Here is a 17,280-nt window from a genome sequence, read left to right as displayed (position 1 = left end):
CACAGACAGTGACCCAAGCCGGAATCAAACTTGGGATCCTGGAGCTGTGAAGCAATTGTGCTATCCACAATGCTACTGTGCTGCCCATATAAATTCTTCATATCAGGTAAAGTTAATTCAGTGAGGAGAATATTCCTTCCAGAGCTCTATTACCATATTACGTTTGTTCCCCTGGGTCTCATTAAATGTATTTGTGAATCTCCTGATCACAAGGCTGCTGAACTTGTCAAAACATGCTTATTGTTGCTTTAACAGCATTTTAATGCTCAACTGTACAAAGAAAAACAGATGGCTCTGTAATATACACAAGAGGCTTGGCTGGTATCATAAGCTGTTAAATCAGGCTTCATACAGTTTGTGAACTAATTAAAGCCCAGTATGTTACTAATATTGATATCTGAATGTTGCCACAATTTTGAATTTAACTTCGCCATCTGACTTTCACCATCGGTCACCTCTAAAGTTCTAAATCAAAAAAACATTTCGGACAAATGCAAAACATCAAGGTTCAAATTTTACAAAATTCTTAAAAGTAAGCTAGCATTGTCATTATTTTTCTGACCTCAAATATGCAAAGTCCTTCATAAATAACATCAATCAACGTCACTTGTTGCCATGATTCTCCAGGAATACAAAATCAGCGACTGATTTGTCAGCAGGCGGCTCTTTCCCACAATGCAGATCTTGCAGAAATGAACAGGAACTTCGAAAACGAAGTTCTTGAAGAAAAAAAATGAAGGAACTGTAGATTCACAATTCCGAGACTTAACTTGCAACAGAAAACTTCTCAATGCTTATGTGACTGATCACAACATCTATGGGTCTTGTTCAAGAGGTTTCAATGTTAATTTATTGTAAGTTGCACCAAGAATTCAATTGCTTTAAGAAAAACATTGTCCCTAGGCTTAATGCTTAGAATCCAAGTGGATGATTTGCCACAACTCCTCCCTTAGCCACAAGCTCTTTTGATATAGCCTTCATGTTGCTGATGGCCTGCATACTGGACTTAGACTTTAGTGCATTCAGATTTGAGGACACACGACCAAATGCCTGAAATAAAGACATAAAATTAGTTAAAACACTGTGTGCATTTTCACTGCTCAACAACTTCAAGAGAAATGCCAGAAGCAACATCAACACTCTATATGGCCTTCATTGATCTGACCAAGGCTATTGGCTCAATCAATCGGGAAGAGCTATGGAAAACCCTGTCAAAGGCCGGCTGTCCAGAGAAATTCATCAACATCCTCCGACTCCTCCACAAGTTGTGGGTGACAGTACTCATCGACAGAAATAAGACAGAAACCTTTGAGGTCAAGCAGGGATGTGTCATAGCCCTCACCGTTTCTCCATCTTCATCACCACCATCCTTCAATTTGTCAAGGACAAGCTTCCCGGTTGAGTGGACATAGTCTACAGGATGGAGGGAAAATGATTCAATCTCAACTGGTTGAAATCCATGAAGGAAAGGACACTGACATCGGTTGTGGAACTTCAGTATGTGGAAGATATCGCCATCTCCACTCTCTTAGCAGATAATCTCCAAGCCATGCTTGACACTTTTGTGGAAGCATACTGAAGAATCAGTCTCAGCCTTAACCTCAAGAAGATTCAAGTCCTTTACCAACCCCCAACCCCCCCCCCCCCCCCCCCCCCCCAGGCAAGATCCGGCCTCTACCTCCAACAGGACCAGTGGAGGAAGCCTATAAACATGGAATATTTTCGCTACCTGGGGAGCTGTCTCTCATCTAAGGCTGACATTGATGCAGAGATCCAACATGATATCCAATCCATGCGTGCCTTCTTCAGACACCCAAGGACGAGAGTATCTGATGACTGCAACATCCTTACTGACACCTAGATTTTCTTGTACAAGGCAGTCATTCTTCTAACTCTTCTGTATGGCTCAGAAACATGAACTATGGACAGACACAATCTCAAGACTCTGGAGAGGTACCATCAACACTGTCGGAGATGGATTCTCCGCATCAGCTGAGAGGACAGGCGTATTAACATCAGCATCCCTGAAGGAGCCAAATGCATCAACATTGAGCCAAGATCATCCAAAACCAACTCCATTGGGTTGGCCATGTGCTTAGGCTGTCAGAGTCCCGCCTACCAAGGCAAACTTTCTTCTCCCAGCTCAAGGAAGGCTCCTGTGATGGGTGTGTACATGATATCCCTGCTGGTATCACCCATCATGTTGGTAAGTGCAAAAAAAAGAGAAGTCTAGGGCTCACAACTATTGGCTGCTGTACCTACACCCCAACCAGCATTCCTTAAAAGGTACCACTGAGGCCACGAAAGAGAAAATGCTGGCAAATCTCAGCAGGTCTGGCAGCTTCTGTAAGGAGAGAAAAGAGCTAACATTTCGAGTCCAGATGACCCTTTGTCAAAGCTAACAGACAGAGAAAGTGGGAAATATTGATACTGTGGAGTGAGAATGAAAGATGAGTCATAGCTACGGAAACCCAGGGGAACGGGGTGCTGATCGCTCGGGGTTAGCTCTTTTCTCTCCCTACAGGCGCTGCCAGACCTGCTGAGATTTTCCAGCCTTTTCTCTTTGGTTTCAGATTCCAGCATCTGCAGTAATTTTCTTTTATCCTCTGAGGCCACTGGTTTGTTAAGAAATATTTGACTCCCAAATTCTGCTGTTGGCTCTCACTCAGCACCTTCTAAACATAGCCCTCTCCACCAGTGATTCCTCTCCTCTATCCAAATCACTGAGCACCACTTCCCATACCAATCACTTTCTCCCCCCCCCCATAATCTCTCAGTTTACCACTCTTTCGAGAACCTATAGCTGGTCTGATTAGTAAATTTGCAGATGACACCAAGGTCGGTGGAACAAAGAACAAAGAAAAGTACAGCACAGGAACAGGCCCTTCGGCCCTCCAAGCCCGTGCCGACCATGCTGCCTGACTAAACTAAATTCTACACTTTCTGGGTCCATATCCCTCTATTCCCATCCTATTCATGTATTTGTAAAGATGCCCCTTAAATGTAGTGGCAGATAGTGTTAATGATTGTCAGAGGATACAGCAGGACGTGGATAGGTTGGGGACTTGGGCAGAGAAATGGCAAATGGAGTTTAATCCAGACAAATGTGAGGTAATGCATTTTGGTAGGTCTAACGTAGAGGGGAAATATACCGGAAATGGCAAAATTCTTCGGAATATAGAAAGTCAGAGAGATCTGGGCGTGCAGGTCCACAGATCTTTGAAAGCGGCAACACAAGTGGACAAGGCAGTCAAGAAAGCATATAGAATGCTTGCCTTCATTGGACGGGACATCAAGTATAAAAACTGGCAAGTCATGCTACAGTTCTATAGAACCTTAGTAAGGCCATACTTGGAATATTGTGCACAATTCTGGTCACCACATTACCAGAAACATGTGGAGGCTTTGGAGATGGCGCAGAGGAGATTTACCAGGATGTTGCCTGGTCTGGAGGGTGTTAGCTATGTGGAGAGGCTGAATAGACTCAGACTGTTTTCATTAGAATAACAGAGGTTGAGGGGTGACCTGATAGAGGTCTACAAGATTATTATTTTTTTAAAATAAATTTAGAATACCCAATTCATTTTTTCCAATTAAGGGCCCATTTAGTGTGGCCAATCTACCTACCCTGCACATCTTTTGGGTTGTGGGGGCGAAACCCACGCAAACACGGGGAGAATGTGCAAACTCTACACAGTGACACAGAGCCAGGATCGAACCGGGGACCTCGGTGCCATGGAGCAACAATGCTAACCACTGCACCACCGTGCTGCCCTAGGTCTACAAGGTTATGAGGGGCATGGATAGAGTGGATGGACAGGCACTATTTCCCAAAGTGGAGGGGGTCAGTCACCAGGGGGCATAGGTTCAAGGTCCGTGGGGCGAAGTTCAGAGGGGATGTGTGAGGCATCTTTTTTACGCAGAGGGTGGTGAGTGCCTGGAACGTGTTGCCGGGGAGGTTGTGGAAGCAGATACATTAATGGCGTCCTAAAGCATCTTGACAAACACATGCATACAATGGGTATAGAGGGATATGGCACAAGGAGGTATTAAAGGTTTGGGCAAAGGGTGGTATCTTTTTTTTAATAAATGTTTTTATTGGGTTTTTGAAAAAAGTATATTTGCCGTTATGGACACAGGATATGATATATATAAGGGCACACACGCACAAATCACAAAGGGAAAGAAAACAAAAAGAAAAAAAGGTAACAACACGAGAGAAATACAAAATCAATTATTTACACACATAAGTAGGCAGCTGTTTGGAGGGGGGGGTTCGGGGACGGGGGGGGGGGGGGGGGGGGGGGGGTGGGGGGTGGGGAGGGCAGATCTACATTTGGGTGCCGGAGAGACAATTACGGAGGGCGATACTCGAATGGGTCTGGTGCTGGTGTTGTCCCTTGCTTCTCCCGGACGGATTTCGCTGCCGTTGTCGTCTCGTGCTCACTTCCGCTTCACCCGGCCCTCCAATCTTCCGCCTGTATTCTCCTTTTTCTCTGTTCCTGTGGGTGCCAGGTTTGCTAACGTTTCCCTGCCCCTTCTACCAGACGGTCATACATGTCGCTACAGTTTCCTTTCTCAAGTATGCTTGTGTCCAGTAACTCTTCCAGTAATGTCTGTCGTGGCGGTTGTGGGTATGTCCTGGTCTCCTTTCGTAGGAAGTTTTTGCGTTGTAGATAACTTAGCTCGTTCCCCCTGGCTAGCTGGAATTTCTCTGTCAGTTCGTCCAGTGTTGCGATCCTGCCGTCCGTGTATAGGTCCCTGACTGTCAGTGTCCGTCCGTCCTGCCCCCAACTTTTGAAGGTGGTGTCAGTCAGTGCTGGTGTGAACCTGTGGTTGTTGCAGATGGGAGCTTTATCTGACATTTTGGTCAGGCCAAATTGCTGCCGCAGTTGGTTCCAGGACTCAAGGGTGGTATCATGACTGGTACAGGCTTGGAGGGCCGAAGGGCCTGTTCCTGTGCTGTATTGTTCTTTATTCTATCTGAGATTAAATGCTGATTTGTGGGTGAGCTGCCTCAGGATGCACAGTATGCATCTACATCTCGCCAGTCTCATTTCATTGAGCCCTGAGGCTCAATATCAGCTGTGCCTCTGTTCCACATGAAAAGCTTGGTCAGTTATTTGTTTATATTGGTGTACTAAAGGGAAAGGCGGCAGCCAAATCACACAAACCAAGGCCTCACAGATGAGATGAATTACCTAACGATCTGTTTTTGATATGTTGGCTGCTATATAAATGCTGGTCGTGAAAACTATTGCTGCCCTCCTTTGAAATATACCATAGGATCTTTTACATTTACCCCTGTTGAACAGGGCCTTCATCTGATATCTCATGCTGAAAGTGAAACATTGACTCAGTGCTGTGGTGAAATATCAGTATAGATTATGCACTCAAATGTCTGGCGAAAGGCTTGAACCCACATCCATCTAAGTCAGAAGTAAAAGTGCAGTTACTGAGCTAAGACTGACACCTGTAGGTGGCTGTATGTACAGAAAAGGGCATTTACAACAATCCTGATGAGGGCTGCAAAAACCCAGCCAGCAGAGTAGACGTTCAATGCAATTGTTACCTTCACTGCCAATGGAACAGCAATCATGAAAGTTCAATTGAGCTGCAGGTCATTTTTTAAAGCGATGGATTAGGAGATTTAGGATTGTTGGGCGGAATTCTCCGCCCCCCCGCAGGGTCAGGGAATCGCCTGGGGCCTTCGTGAATCCCGCCCCTGCCGTGGCTGGAATTCTCCACCACCCGGGAATCGGCGGGGGCGGGAATCACGGCGCGTCGGTCGGCGGGCGCACTGCGCCGGTCAGCGGGCCCCCCGCGGCGATTATCCGGCCCGCGATGGGCCGAAGCCCCACCGCTGTCAGGCCTCTCCCGCCGACATGGTTTAAACCACCTCTGGTGGCGGCGGGAGCAGGTGGCACGAGCGAGCCCAGGTCTTGGGGGGGCGCGGGGCGATCGGACCACGGGGGGTGCCTCCACGGTGGCCTGACCCGCGATCGGGGCCCACCGATCGGCGGGCGGGCCTGTGCCGTGAGGGCACTCTTTTTCTTCCGCCGCCGCCACGGCCTCCACCATGGCGGAGGCGGAAGAGACCCCCCCCACCGCGCATGTGCCGGGATGACGTCAGCGGTCGCTTACGCTCCAGCGCATGCGCGGCCTCACGCCGGCCGGCGAAGGCCTTTCAGGCAGCCATTCGCGCCGCTTGGCGGGGCGGAAAGGCCGTTCGCGGCGGCCGGCGGGGAGCCGAAGGCCGCTTGCGCCTGTAGGCGGGGCGCCAACCCCTCCGGCACGGGCCCATCCCCAAAAGGTGCGGAGAATTCCGCACCTTTGGGGAGGCCCGACGCCAGAGTGGTTGGCGCCACTCCAGTAGACCGGGACCCCCCACCCCGCCGGGTAGGGGAGAATACCGCCCAAGGGGAGAATACCGCCCTGCGGGGGTCGGAGAATTCCGCCCCTTATCTCAGCTCCTGGTCAGGTTATTAAATCTCTTTCGATATTTCAGTCATCCTTACATTACAATGTTCCTGACATTGACCTGTTCACCTACCTCATGCCAGGGTATTTGTCTGGCGATCCTTCTGCTGTACATCCAATCCTGGCCCACTATCAGCATTTGGAGGAGGATCTTCCTCCTCTTACAAAACCCCTTTAGAATAGAATCCCTACAGTGCAGAAGGCCATTTGGCCCATCGAGTCTGCCCCAACCCGCGACCCGACCTAACCTGCACATCCCTAGACACTAAGGGGCAATTTTTTTATTATGGCCAATCCATCTAACCTGCACATTTCTGGACTGTGGGAAGAAACCGGAGCACCCATTGGAAACATACACAGGGGCAAAAGTGCAAACGCCACACAGACAGTCACCAAGGCCAGAATTGAACCCAGATCCCTGCTGCTGTGGGGCAGCAATACTAACCACTGTGCCGCCCCACTACAATGCAACATTTGAGAATCTGGGGGTCCTAACAGTATCACCTGTTCATGCCATTTTTAATGTTAGCAACAGAATTTAGGTTGCCTATACCTCCCCTTTGAATAGCATAAATAATGCCCAATATTAACCTCCAACCATTCAGTAAGCTGCCAGTGAGCAGTATGAGTAACGTGGAAGTTGATCTGTTTTAATCAAGTTTAATCATGACCCTTGCCCACGTGGGCAGACACACGGAGCAATCACTCCACACACATTCAGAGCAATTAACAGCCAGACAAATTTTTCACCCTGAATAGCAACACCTGCTTCATAAAAACAGCACCAAACATTTGATAAAATGGTGTTTCCAATAGAAAAAAAACGGTACAGAAGCCACACCTCAAGACACCAGGTTTCACAGAGAACTTTTTCGTGTTGAGCAGATGGGAATCCTTTGTTGAGTGAGCGAGATGCCCTGAAACACAAGAGGAGAGTGAATATGTTTCATTAAAAGTTACCAAAATTAAATTGAATAGTGAGAGGATAGCATGCCAGTGATTCTGACAAAGCCATGACAGAAAATGTTGCCCATAGACCTTTACCTACGGATATAGGAATATTGGAGCGGAATTTGCCAGAGCCTTTCAAACCTATTCCACCTGAGGAAAAACTGTCTCCAGCTCCCCGATACATCTTACACATGTATTGGATATCATGCCTCGATGTCCAAATGACACAAAAATAGGTCGAAAGGCCAGTTGTGAGAGGGATACAAACAGTTTGCTGAGAGATATTGATAGGTTAAGTAAGTGGGCAAAAAGTTGGCAAATGAGTAGAATGTGGGAAAATAAGAAGTTGTTCATTTTAGAAGAGAGAATAAAAGTTCGGAGTATAATTTAAATGGAGAAAAACTGCAGAAAGCTGTAACACAAAAGGACTTGGGGGTATTTGTGCACAAGACTGGCACACAAGTACAGCAGGTAACCAGGAAGGCTAATGGAATGTTGGCCCTTATTTCAACGGAATTGGAGTACAAGAGGAGGGAGGACTTGAGACCAGGGGCGGGATTCTCCGACCCCCCGCCGGGTCGGAGAATCGCCGGGGGCCGGCGTCAATCCTGCCCCCACCGTGTCCCGAATTCTCCGGCACCAGAGATTCGGCGGGGGCGGGAATAGCGCCATGCCTGTCGGCGGACCCCCCCCCCCCCCCCCGGTGATTCTCCGGCCCACGATGGGCGAAAGTCCCGCTGCTGTCATGGCGGTCCAGTCGGCGTGAATCAAACCACCTACCGTACCGGTGGGACCAGGCAGCACGGGCGGGACTCCGGGGTCCTGGGGGGGCGCAGGGCGATCTGGCCCCGGAGGGTGCCCCCATGGTGGCCTGGCGCGCGATCGGGGCCCACCGTGCCTGTGCCGTGGGGGAACTCTTTTCCTTCCTCCTTCGCCATAGTCTTCACGATGGTGGAGGGGGAAGTGATCCCCTCCCCTGCGCATGCATGGGGATGACGTCAGCAGCTGCTGACACTCCGGCGCATGCGCGGACTTCCGCCGGCCGGCGAAGTCCCTTCGGCCCCGGCTGGTGTGGTGCCAAAGGCCTTTCCCACTGACTGGTGGAGCGCCAACCACTCCGGCACAGGCCTAGCCTCTCAATGTTAGGGCTTGGCCCCTAAAGGTGCGGAGACTTCCGCACCTGTGGAGCGGCCCGAAGCCGGAGTGGTTCACACCACTCCATCCCGCCGGGACCCCGTGCCCCGCTGGGTAGGGGAGAACCCCGCCCCACATCGGGAATACTGTGATCAGTTTTGGTCCCTTATTTAAGGAAATATATTCATTGGAGTCGATTCAGAGAAGGTTCACAAGGATGATCCCAAGTATGGAGAGACGCTTAAACAGGTTGGGATTCTACTCATTGAAATTTAGAAGAATGAGTGGTGATCACATTGAAACATCTCGGATTCTTAAGGGGCATGACAGGGTAAATGCTGATATATTTCCCCTCATGGGAGAGTCTAGGACCAGAGGGAATAGTCTCAGAATAAAGGAGAGCCAATTTGAAAATGAGATGAGGAGGAATTCCTCTCTCAGAGAGTTGTGAGTCTTTGGAATGCCTTGCCACAAGAGAGCTGTGGGTCTCTTGTGTGCATTTAAGACTGAGATAGATAGATTCTTGATCAGTAAGGGAATCAAGAGTTATGGGAAAAAGGCAGGAAAGTGGACGTGAGGAATTTTGGATTAGCCATGATCCTATTGAATGGCAGAGCGGGCTCGTTGTGCTGAATGGCTTACTCCTGTCCCTATTTTGTATGATCTTGATCTTCCACACTCAAGCTAACCCCAATAAGTTAACCTTTTAAGTCCAGGTATCATTCCAATAAATGTGCAGTGCACTTATTTCCAGGTCAATACACCCTTCCTGAGGTGAGGAACTCCAGATGGAATCTAACCAGAGCTTTATATAACTTTAACACAACATTCACCCTTTTGTATTCCAGTCTACATGAAATAAAGGCGAACATGCCACTCACTTTTTCAATTCCCTTTTGTGCCTGTCTTCTTATTCTGGTGATTTCTGCACATGAACTCCTACATCCATGACTTATCCATTGTTCCCTATTTCTCATGATTTAGAATATACTCTGATATATGTTTCTTTGGTTCAAAGTGGATGACCCCACCATTCCCACGTTAAATTCCACCTGCCACAGTTTAGCGTACTCACTTAATAATCTTCCTTTTCAGCTTTCTGCTCCGGTCTACACTATTTTCTCTCCTACCTCATTTTATATCATCATCAAACTAGGATGTACAGCTTTCTACATTTAAGTCAAGGGGGTACAAGGCTGGTCTCTCCACTGAACAGTCTGCCTCATCCTGCAGTACAATTCTAGAACATCTACCCTAAACACTGCCAGGCATTACCAGTGCCTTAACTGTATTATTTTGATTCTAACTCTGAAAATGATAAAATATTTGGCACGATCTTCCCAAAAGGGAACAAAATCCCCAAGCGAGCACATTTAGCCACATGTTTCCCAGCACTCATACGTACGGCTGGTACGGGATCATTGTGCATTATCTAAAACCTCTCTTCTTAGCTTGTCCCTCAGGATCAAGGATAACTTCAGTTCCTAAAATATATCGTCACGCAGCACAGACATTGAACAGATTATAATATATTGTACCATATGCTCTATTATACATTTAATAATGCATATTGTTAACAAAACTGAACAATGTATTACTGAGCATTTGTTATTAAGGCAGAGCATGTGTATCCGGAAATCAAATTAAGCAACAGAAGATATTCTTTGACTCTTCCAAAAGGATGTGAAATTCTACTTTGGACTATTTGCAAAACAAGCAGTAGCAGGACTTGAATTTCAGGTTCATAATCAGGAGGGAGGCAGTTCGAGGGTTGAGCCAGGGATCAGGGAAGACAGGGAAGTGCAGCAGCAGTGATATTGTGAGCGGGGTGGGAGGGGGAGCGACAATCATCGGCGCTTTTTAATGTGAAACTGGGTGCAATACTGCTGCCCCTCTCAGCTCCACATTCAGCTTTCTTAGTCAATGCCATGCAAGTGATTCCAACGCCTCTGTGTGCAGTGGACACTGGTGCGGCAGTCTCTTGGAAAGGGAGCCTCAAAAAGCAATTTGGTATTTTATTTGCACAAGCAAACTCTTGTTTCAGGCATGGATAAAGGACACATATTTTGTTGTCCTAACTAAATGGCAGACAGTGAAATTACTCCTACAGTGCAGAAAGCCATTCGGCCCATCGAGCCTGCACTGAACCTCTGAAAGAGCACCCTGCCTAGGCCCACTCCCTGCCCCATCCCCATAACCCCACCTAACCTGCACATTCCTGGACACTACGGGGAATTTTAACATGGCTAATCCACCTAACATGCACATCTTTGGACTGTGGGAGGAAACCGAAGCACCCGAAGGAAACCCACGCACACAGGGGGAGAAGGTACAAACTCTACACGGTCACCTGAGGTCAGAATTGAACCTGGGAGCCTGGCGCTGTGAGGCAGCAGTGCTTACCACGTGCCTCTGAAATCTACACATATTTCCTGGCTATCATTAGTAGTTCAAGCAGCGCCCAAAAGCTGGATACTGTATAAATCAATATCAAAATTGTTATCTCTGCCTAGCATCCCATATCTGCCAGCCAAACATTCAGAGCTGCAGAATACTATGGTATAGTTTTTCCAAACTACCATGTCACTAAAAGATTTATGACAAAGCACTCAGTACAGAGAGCTCAGTTAAACACAAGATAAAATAGAGCTTTATAATAAGTGACATGACCCTTTTGGATATTGATGACAAACAATGGTCAACAGAGGTGTATATTTAAGCAGAAATTGTGTTGCAGCAGTTTACCTGGAGAGGACCACAGTCATGGCATAAATATCAATGGCTGCATCAGCAACTTTCTTCAATAAAAACTGATGATCTGAAAAACAACAAGAAGTGGTTGTCGACACTTACAGGAGGATGTCCATACCGGAGTCCTCAATATCATAACAGTCCTCAAGGTTTGTCGGCCTGGCCCCAAAGCTCAAGCAACTTCACCTTTTGTGAATTTATATCTCCCTGAATGGCTGGTTTGTCCTGTTTGGGAATTCAGAGATTGGTAAAGGACTATTCTCACTGCAATTGTGTCAGTGAAAAATATATTGATATCTTAAATTGGACAGCTCAACTTGAGGTATATGCAAATTAACGTGAATTTAAATTTATAGGAGGAAGCAGAGATTCCAGGCTGTGCTGTCCGTAAGGACGAAAGGCTTTGACAACCCTGAGCTGCAGGAGTGTCCCCTACACTTAATAGAGTATGCGAAGGCAAAATACCGCATCTGGCTACACATTTTGGAGGACTGCTGAAACACTGCTAAATAATCATTATGAAATACGTACTATGAATTGAATTCTCTTAAAAATCCGTAGGTCTGCAAGGGCACTGAGGCAAGATATTGTTGCACTACAGCTTAGATATCTGTAGTGTGGGAATACCTTTTCAATTCCACATGAAGTAAATTGATATTTTAATTAGCCAGGATAGATAGAATAGAACAGTACAGCACAGAACAGGCCCTTCGGCCCTCGATGTTGTGCCGAGCAATGATCACCCCACTTAAACCCACGTAACCCGTATACCCGTAACCCAACAATCCCCCCATTAACCTTACACTACGGGCAATTTAACATGGCCAATCCACCTAACCCGCACATCTTTGGACTGTGGGAGGAAACCGGAGCACCCGGAGGAAACCCACGCACACACGGGGAGGACGTGCAGACTCCACACAGACAGTGACCCAGCCGGGAATCGAACCTGGGACCCTGGAGCTGTGAAGCATTGATGCTAACCACCATGCTACCGTGAGGATGATATGAAGAGCCAAAGGTGTCGCATGCAGAGCAAAGAAAATGATGCATAATTAAACAGAAAAAGTATTATTCAACCAGATTTTCCGCATTTTGTTGTTTTGATGAAGAGGTGAGATGTCAAGCAGCAGTTCAGGAACACCCTCGTCCTCAATACCGCCATGTTCACATTTCTGGGGCCGAACTCCTGATGCAGGTGTGATTTGGATGTGAATTTTTGTTTTGCTGGCAAAATAATTTTCCTTCACCAAGTCACTATGTGTGGCTTTTGGGCGGTTTGGAAAGGCCTTGGGTGAAAACGCACGCAAACCTCTTTCAAGGTTGGTGTCCCCATTGTGAGGACCACAGGAAAACTGTATTTCCTCCCACACACAATTTCTATGTGATGTGGGTGCTTAGAAAGCAGCAACACACGTACTTATTATTTTCTTCCTGTACTTCAATAGCAGATCTTCAATGGATGTTCCAAAGTGTTCAACAGCTTTCACCACCTGTCAAACATAAAGGCCATCGTTAGCTTGAAAATTGTTCAAATGGAGGTGCTCAAAAAGGTGGGAGAATTTAGTACTGGGAAACACGGGGGGGGGGCGGGACTCTCTCAGCCGGGGCCGGGCTGGAGAATCCCCGCGACCAGCACGAATAACGCCACGCTGCCCTGTCGCCGGGATGCGATTCTCCGTTCAGCGGCAGTGACACCTGCGTGGTTGGTGCGGCGCCGGTCAGGGGCCACTTTACGCGGCCGCCCCGCCGATTCTCGGCCCGGGTTGGGCCGAGCAGCTGTCGTAAAAAACCCGAAATCTGCCGGCGCTGTTCACACCTGCTCTCAGCCGGCATGACCTCGGCATGGAAGGTTCCAGGGCGACCTGTAGGGGGAGGGGGGGTCCTACACCGGGGGGGGGCCTCCGGTCTGGCCTGGCCTGCATTCGGAGCCCACCGATTGGTGGGCTGGCCTCTCTGGCTGGGGGCCTCCTTTCTTCCGCGCCGGCCCCTGTAGCCCTGTGCCATGTTGCATCAGGGCCGGCGCGGAGAAGGGAGCCACTGCGCATGTACGTGTTGGCGCCGGTGCCACTGTTCATGCGCGGACCCCATGGCACCCAGTTCACGCCAGGATCAGCAGCTGGAGCGGTGTGGATCGCTCCAGTGCCGTGCTGACGCCATCGAGAAATGCGACGGCGTTTCCAACGGCATCAACACTTAGCCCTCAGGATCACAGAATCCCGCCCATCATTCCCATCTGGCAGACCAAAATGAGCATAACAAACTCAAGATTAGGTAAAAGATAGCTTGCATTCGTCACAGATGCAGAATTCCATTGCTTGAAGTCTCAAAATGCCGGTGTTATCTGCCTTTAATGACTTTTATGACTTCAAATTCAAAGGCCCAGATTTTCATTCTGTACTCTCTTGGTTCCTTGCCTGTGTTATTTTAAAGCAGACATTGAATTGTATATGGGCGGGATTTTCCAGCTCTTCCTGCCAGTGAGACCTGCCAGTCCCGCCGAAGGCAAACCCCCCCGCCCCCCACAGCGGGTTTGCTGGCATGGGTGGGTGAGCCACGCACAATGCCATAGACATTGGTACCAAAAGGTCCCACCAGTGGCCAATGCCGAGCTGCCTCTGTCCCCACGGAGAGGGGCAGAAAATCCTGCCCCATGCCTTACTTGCCTCAAGGCAACACACTAAGCATCACTCATCAAAATGTATTCTATATGGCAAGTGACTGTTTGTTTTTGAATAAATTAAACTTAGTGATATTTTTTCCTAATAAAACTAAAAATCAAAGTTTGGAATAAAGTGACAGAAAGATACCAGCAAGGCTCTTTGATCGACAGATCAGCCAGGGTGTTTGTCGTCTGTGGACTTTAATGGAGAAAATAGACCAGTTATTTTTAGAAGGAAGGTAGACTGTCCATTAAAATTCATTCTGGCATGAGGTCAGCGTGGTTCTGACACCTATGTGTTACATCTGAGGCCAAGCTGGATTCTGTTCACTGTACAGTGGATATGTTTCAATCGGGTGTTAACAAGTGAGAGAGGCTTCACTTGCAATCAATGAGTTAAGAAGTTTGAATAAGAATTCTGCTGATTACCCCGCAAGAAACAGGAGTGCCAGTGTGTGTCAGAATTTAATCAGTCCTTCTGAGGGCTAAATTGAGGACCTTAGGTTGTATTGACAGTAGATGTATCAATAACAGCAACAAACTGTGTTTTATAAAGGGCTGTAATGTAGTGAAACATTGCAAAGAGCATCACAGGAGTGCTACTAAACAGAATTTCAACCAGGCTACAGAAGAAGATATTAGGACAGATGACGAAAAACCTCAGCAAGAGAGGTCGGTTTTAAGAAGTGTTTCAAAGATGGAGAAAGAGGTGGAGAGGTGGAGCGGTTTTCATGTACTAGAGGTGGGAATTTTTTTAAAGTAGGAATGCTAATTTTATAGAGTTCTCAGATATAAAAAACACTTTTCCACTTTGCATGATACACGAAATAAAGATAAATGTAAAAAGTGGACCAAGAAATTGCTCAAAGCTGGTCCCCACTCAGCTTGCGCCATACTTTCAGATAAGTAATGGTGCTCAATCAAGCAGGAGCAGCCAAGAGGAATTTCTCGATCACAGTGTTCACAGAATCAGGTGGTCCTGTCTCAAAATGAACTACCCCTAAGGCAACCAAGATAGACGTTCAGTGTATGCTGGTCCGAGAATTGGTCTTCCCTAAGAAATATTCACAGTCCTAACAGTCCCTTCAGCTAATATTGTATTGATTGCATAAGTAGAAATCATTACCAAATCCCCACTCGCCGTCAGATCAGGATGTATTACATTCGTTAGTGATAGACCAGTGGACATGCCTAGTTTTCTGTGGAATAGATAGAGGAGATTAAAATACTATAATACCCAAGAAAAAAAGATAACTCCTGCATGCTACAAATGAGACAATATGATCCACATTTTTCATCTCTTTACTCTCTTGTCATGAGCAAGAAAAAATAACCCTTAATAATTATGGCAGAATATGGCAAATAAAATTGTTTTCAGAATTGTATCTGAAGGGGCAGCACGGTGGTGCAGTTAGCATTGGGACTATGCGCTGAGGACCCGGGTTCGAATCCCAGCCCTGGGTCACTGTCCGTGTGGAGTTTGCACATTCTCTTCGTGTCTGCGAGGGTTTCACCCCCCCACAACCCAAAGATGTGCTGGTTAGGTGTATTGGCCTCACTAAATTGCCCCTTAATTGGAAAAAAAGTAAGTGGATGTTCCAAATTTATTAAAAAATAGAATTGTATCAGTGATGTAACACTTCCAAAGTTCAAAGATGTGAAGGGTTGCAGACTCGATGGGCCGAATTGCCTCCTTCTGCGCTGTAGTGATTCTATGATTCTGCAACTTGACTCTTGGGAATTTCTGCTTCCTGTTGGCTAAATAATTCAGATTTTTAACGAAGTAGCTGCATCAACAAACGAGAGGAAAAATGACAACAGTCATTAAACGCCATCGCTGATATCCATCTCCATTGCTCCTGTCCTCCATTCCTGCCCCGGGTTGTTCAAACAGAACCAAGTTTTATCAGCGGTTCCTCTCAATGGGACTCACGTAATAGAGTTTGAAATGTTCAATTATTCTCAAGGTGTCAACACTTGACTGCATGTGTCAGCTATTTAAAATAAGACATATTTTGCTAGTAAATTTTAACTTGATGGAAGATTTGTTAATGAGTCTTGAATTTCCTCCCAGGCTCATGTAGGAAGGCAAGAAACCTAATGGCAAACGCCCACTATTTGTATTTATTTAGCATCAAAACTGTGATTACATTGTTGACAAACAAGCTAATTAAGTAGATTAGGAAGATTTTCCAAAAATGGTCACATCGTAATAATCAGTTAAATGACGACATGATCCTTTGCTGCTGGATCGTTGAAATACTATTGGAATTTTAAAATTATTTAGTTGAAGAATTTGTCCTCGCAAAATTAATTTAGTAACAGCGATATCACATGAACAGTTCCACTGTTGATAAAGCTATCCCACAAGCTGCAGGAGCACACAAAATATCCTTAGCGCAAGACATCACATAGCCAGTAAAGGGTGACTCCTGCTGAATAAAATGAGGAACTGAATAGACGCAGTCTGAAGGGCAGACATTGTATTGAATGCAAGAACTGGCACCGAGATATACAGTTGCTGTAGCATATCAGCTGTGTAAATGATTACATTTTACATTTATTTTATCAGTAGGAATTGAAAGATAAATAAACACATATGAACTCAACTGTAACCAATTTGAATTTGTTCTTTTGCAAAGTTACAGGAGATAACACTGATATCTATATATCATAGTTGTGGTAGCATGCCCCTTTTGGGGGGGTTGGGGGTGAGTTCCTGAAAGGTCATGTGATCTGATCGCCCAATTCGGTCAGAGCACTATGACATGAACCCTGGGGAATGAACGCGGGTTTCCCAGTTAGGATGTTTGGAGTCTTGGAACATGATAGCCTTTTATCCCACCCTTGTCGCTAATGTAATATCCTGACAGGCTGGCGACCACCAAGTTGATTAACGAATAACGGTTTATTAAAGTAAATAACTATATACAGAGAATAAGCTAAAAGGCTACCATGTTCCACGATTCCAAAATCTCAACTAACTGGGAACACCTAACTGGGAACACCGCACTCAGCCCCTCGGGGTTCCATGTGCTCTGACCCAATTGGCCAATCGGTCACATGACCATCCAGGATCTGCCCCCCCCCTCCTTTAAAGGGACATGCTATCACAATAATACAAAATGAATTGTTCTTTTTTCCCCCTTAAATTAAGACCCAAGGTGAAGGAACAAAATCCACTTTGGAGTATGTCACCAAATTTCAGGAAGTAGTAATTAGGTGAAATTTAAATAATAAGTAACTCTTCTGCCACACAGGTTCCAGCCAATAACCATCTCAGCAATAGAGAATCTAACACC

At 46.6% G+C, this 17,280-nt stretch overlaps 1 protein-coding gene across 3 annotated transcripts in view; it reads right to left on the bottom strand.

Annotated features, from left to right (window-relative positions):
• Positions 1–822: 822 nt before the first annotated feature.
• LOC119976430 (very long-chain specific acyl-CoA dehydrogenase, mitochondrial-like) overlaps positions 823–17,280 on the bottom strand; it is a 135,645-nt gene continuing 119,187 nt past the window's right edge. For 2 of the 3 annotated variants that reach the window (XM_038816961.1, XM_038816962.1), the window contains exons 15-19: positions 15,105–15,177; positions 12,737–12,809; positions 11,311–11,383; positions 7,322–7,397; positions 823–1,050 (exon numbers count right to left, since the gene is read on the bottom strand). In XM_038816961.1, the coding sequence (XP_038672889.1) occupies positions 913–1,050; positions 7,322–7,397; positions 11,311–11,383; positions 12,737–12,809; positions 15,105–15,177 (433 nt within the window). In that variant the 3' untranslated portion in view covers positions 823–912. Of the gene's footprint in view, positions 1,051–1,342; positions 1,414–7,321; positions 7,398–11,310; positions 11,384–12,736; positions 12,810–15,104; positions 15,178–17,280 lie in introns of all 3 variants that reach the window. The other variant, XM_038816963.1, reaches the window with a different exon arrangement.

The sequence above is a fragment of the Scyliorhinus canicula genome, chromosome 13 (assembly GCF_902713615.1).
Source record: "Scyliorhinus canicula chromosome 13, sScyCan1.1, whole genome shotgun sequence".
NCBI lineage: Eukaryota > Metazoa > Chordata > Chondrichthyes > Carcharhiniformes > Scyliorhinidae > Scyliorhinus > Scyliorhinus canicula.
Note: the sequence above shows the minus strand (reverse complement) of the source record. Positions and strands in the feature narration are given on the sequence as shown.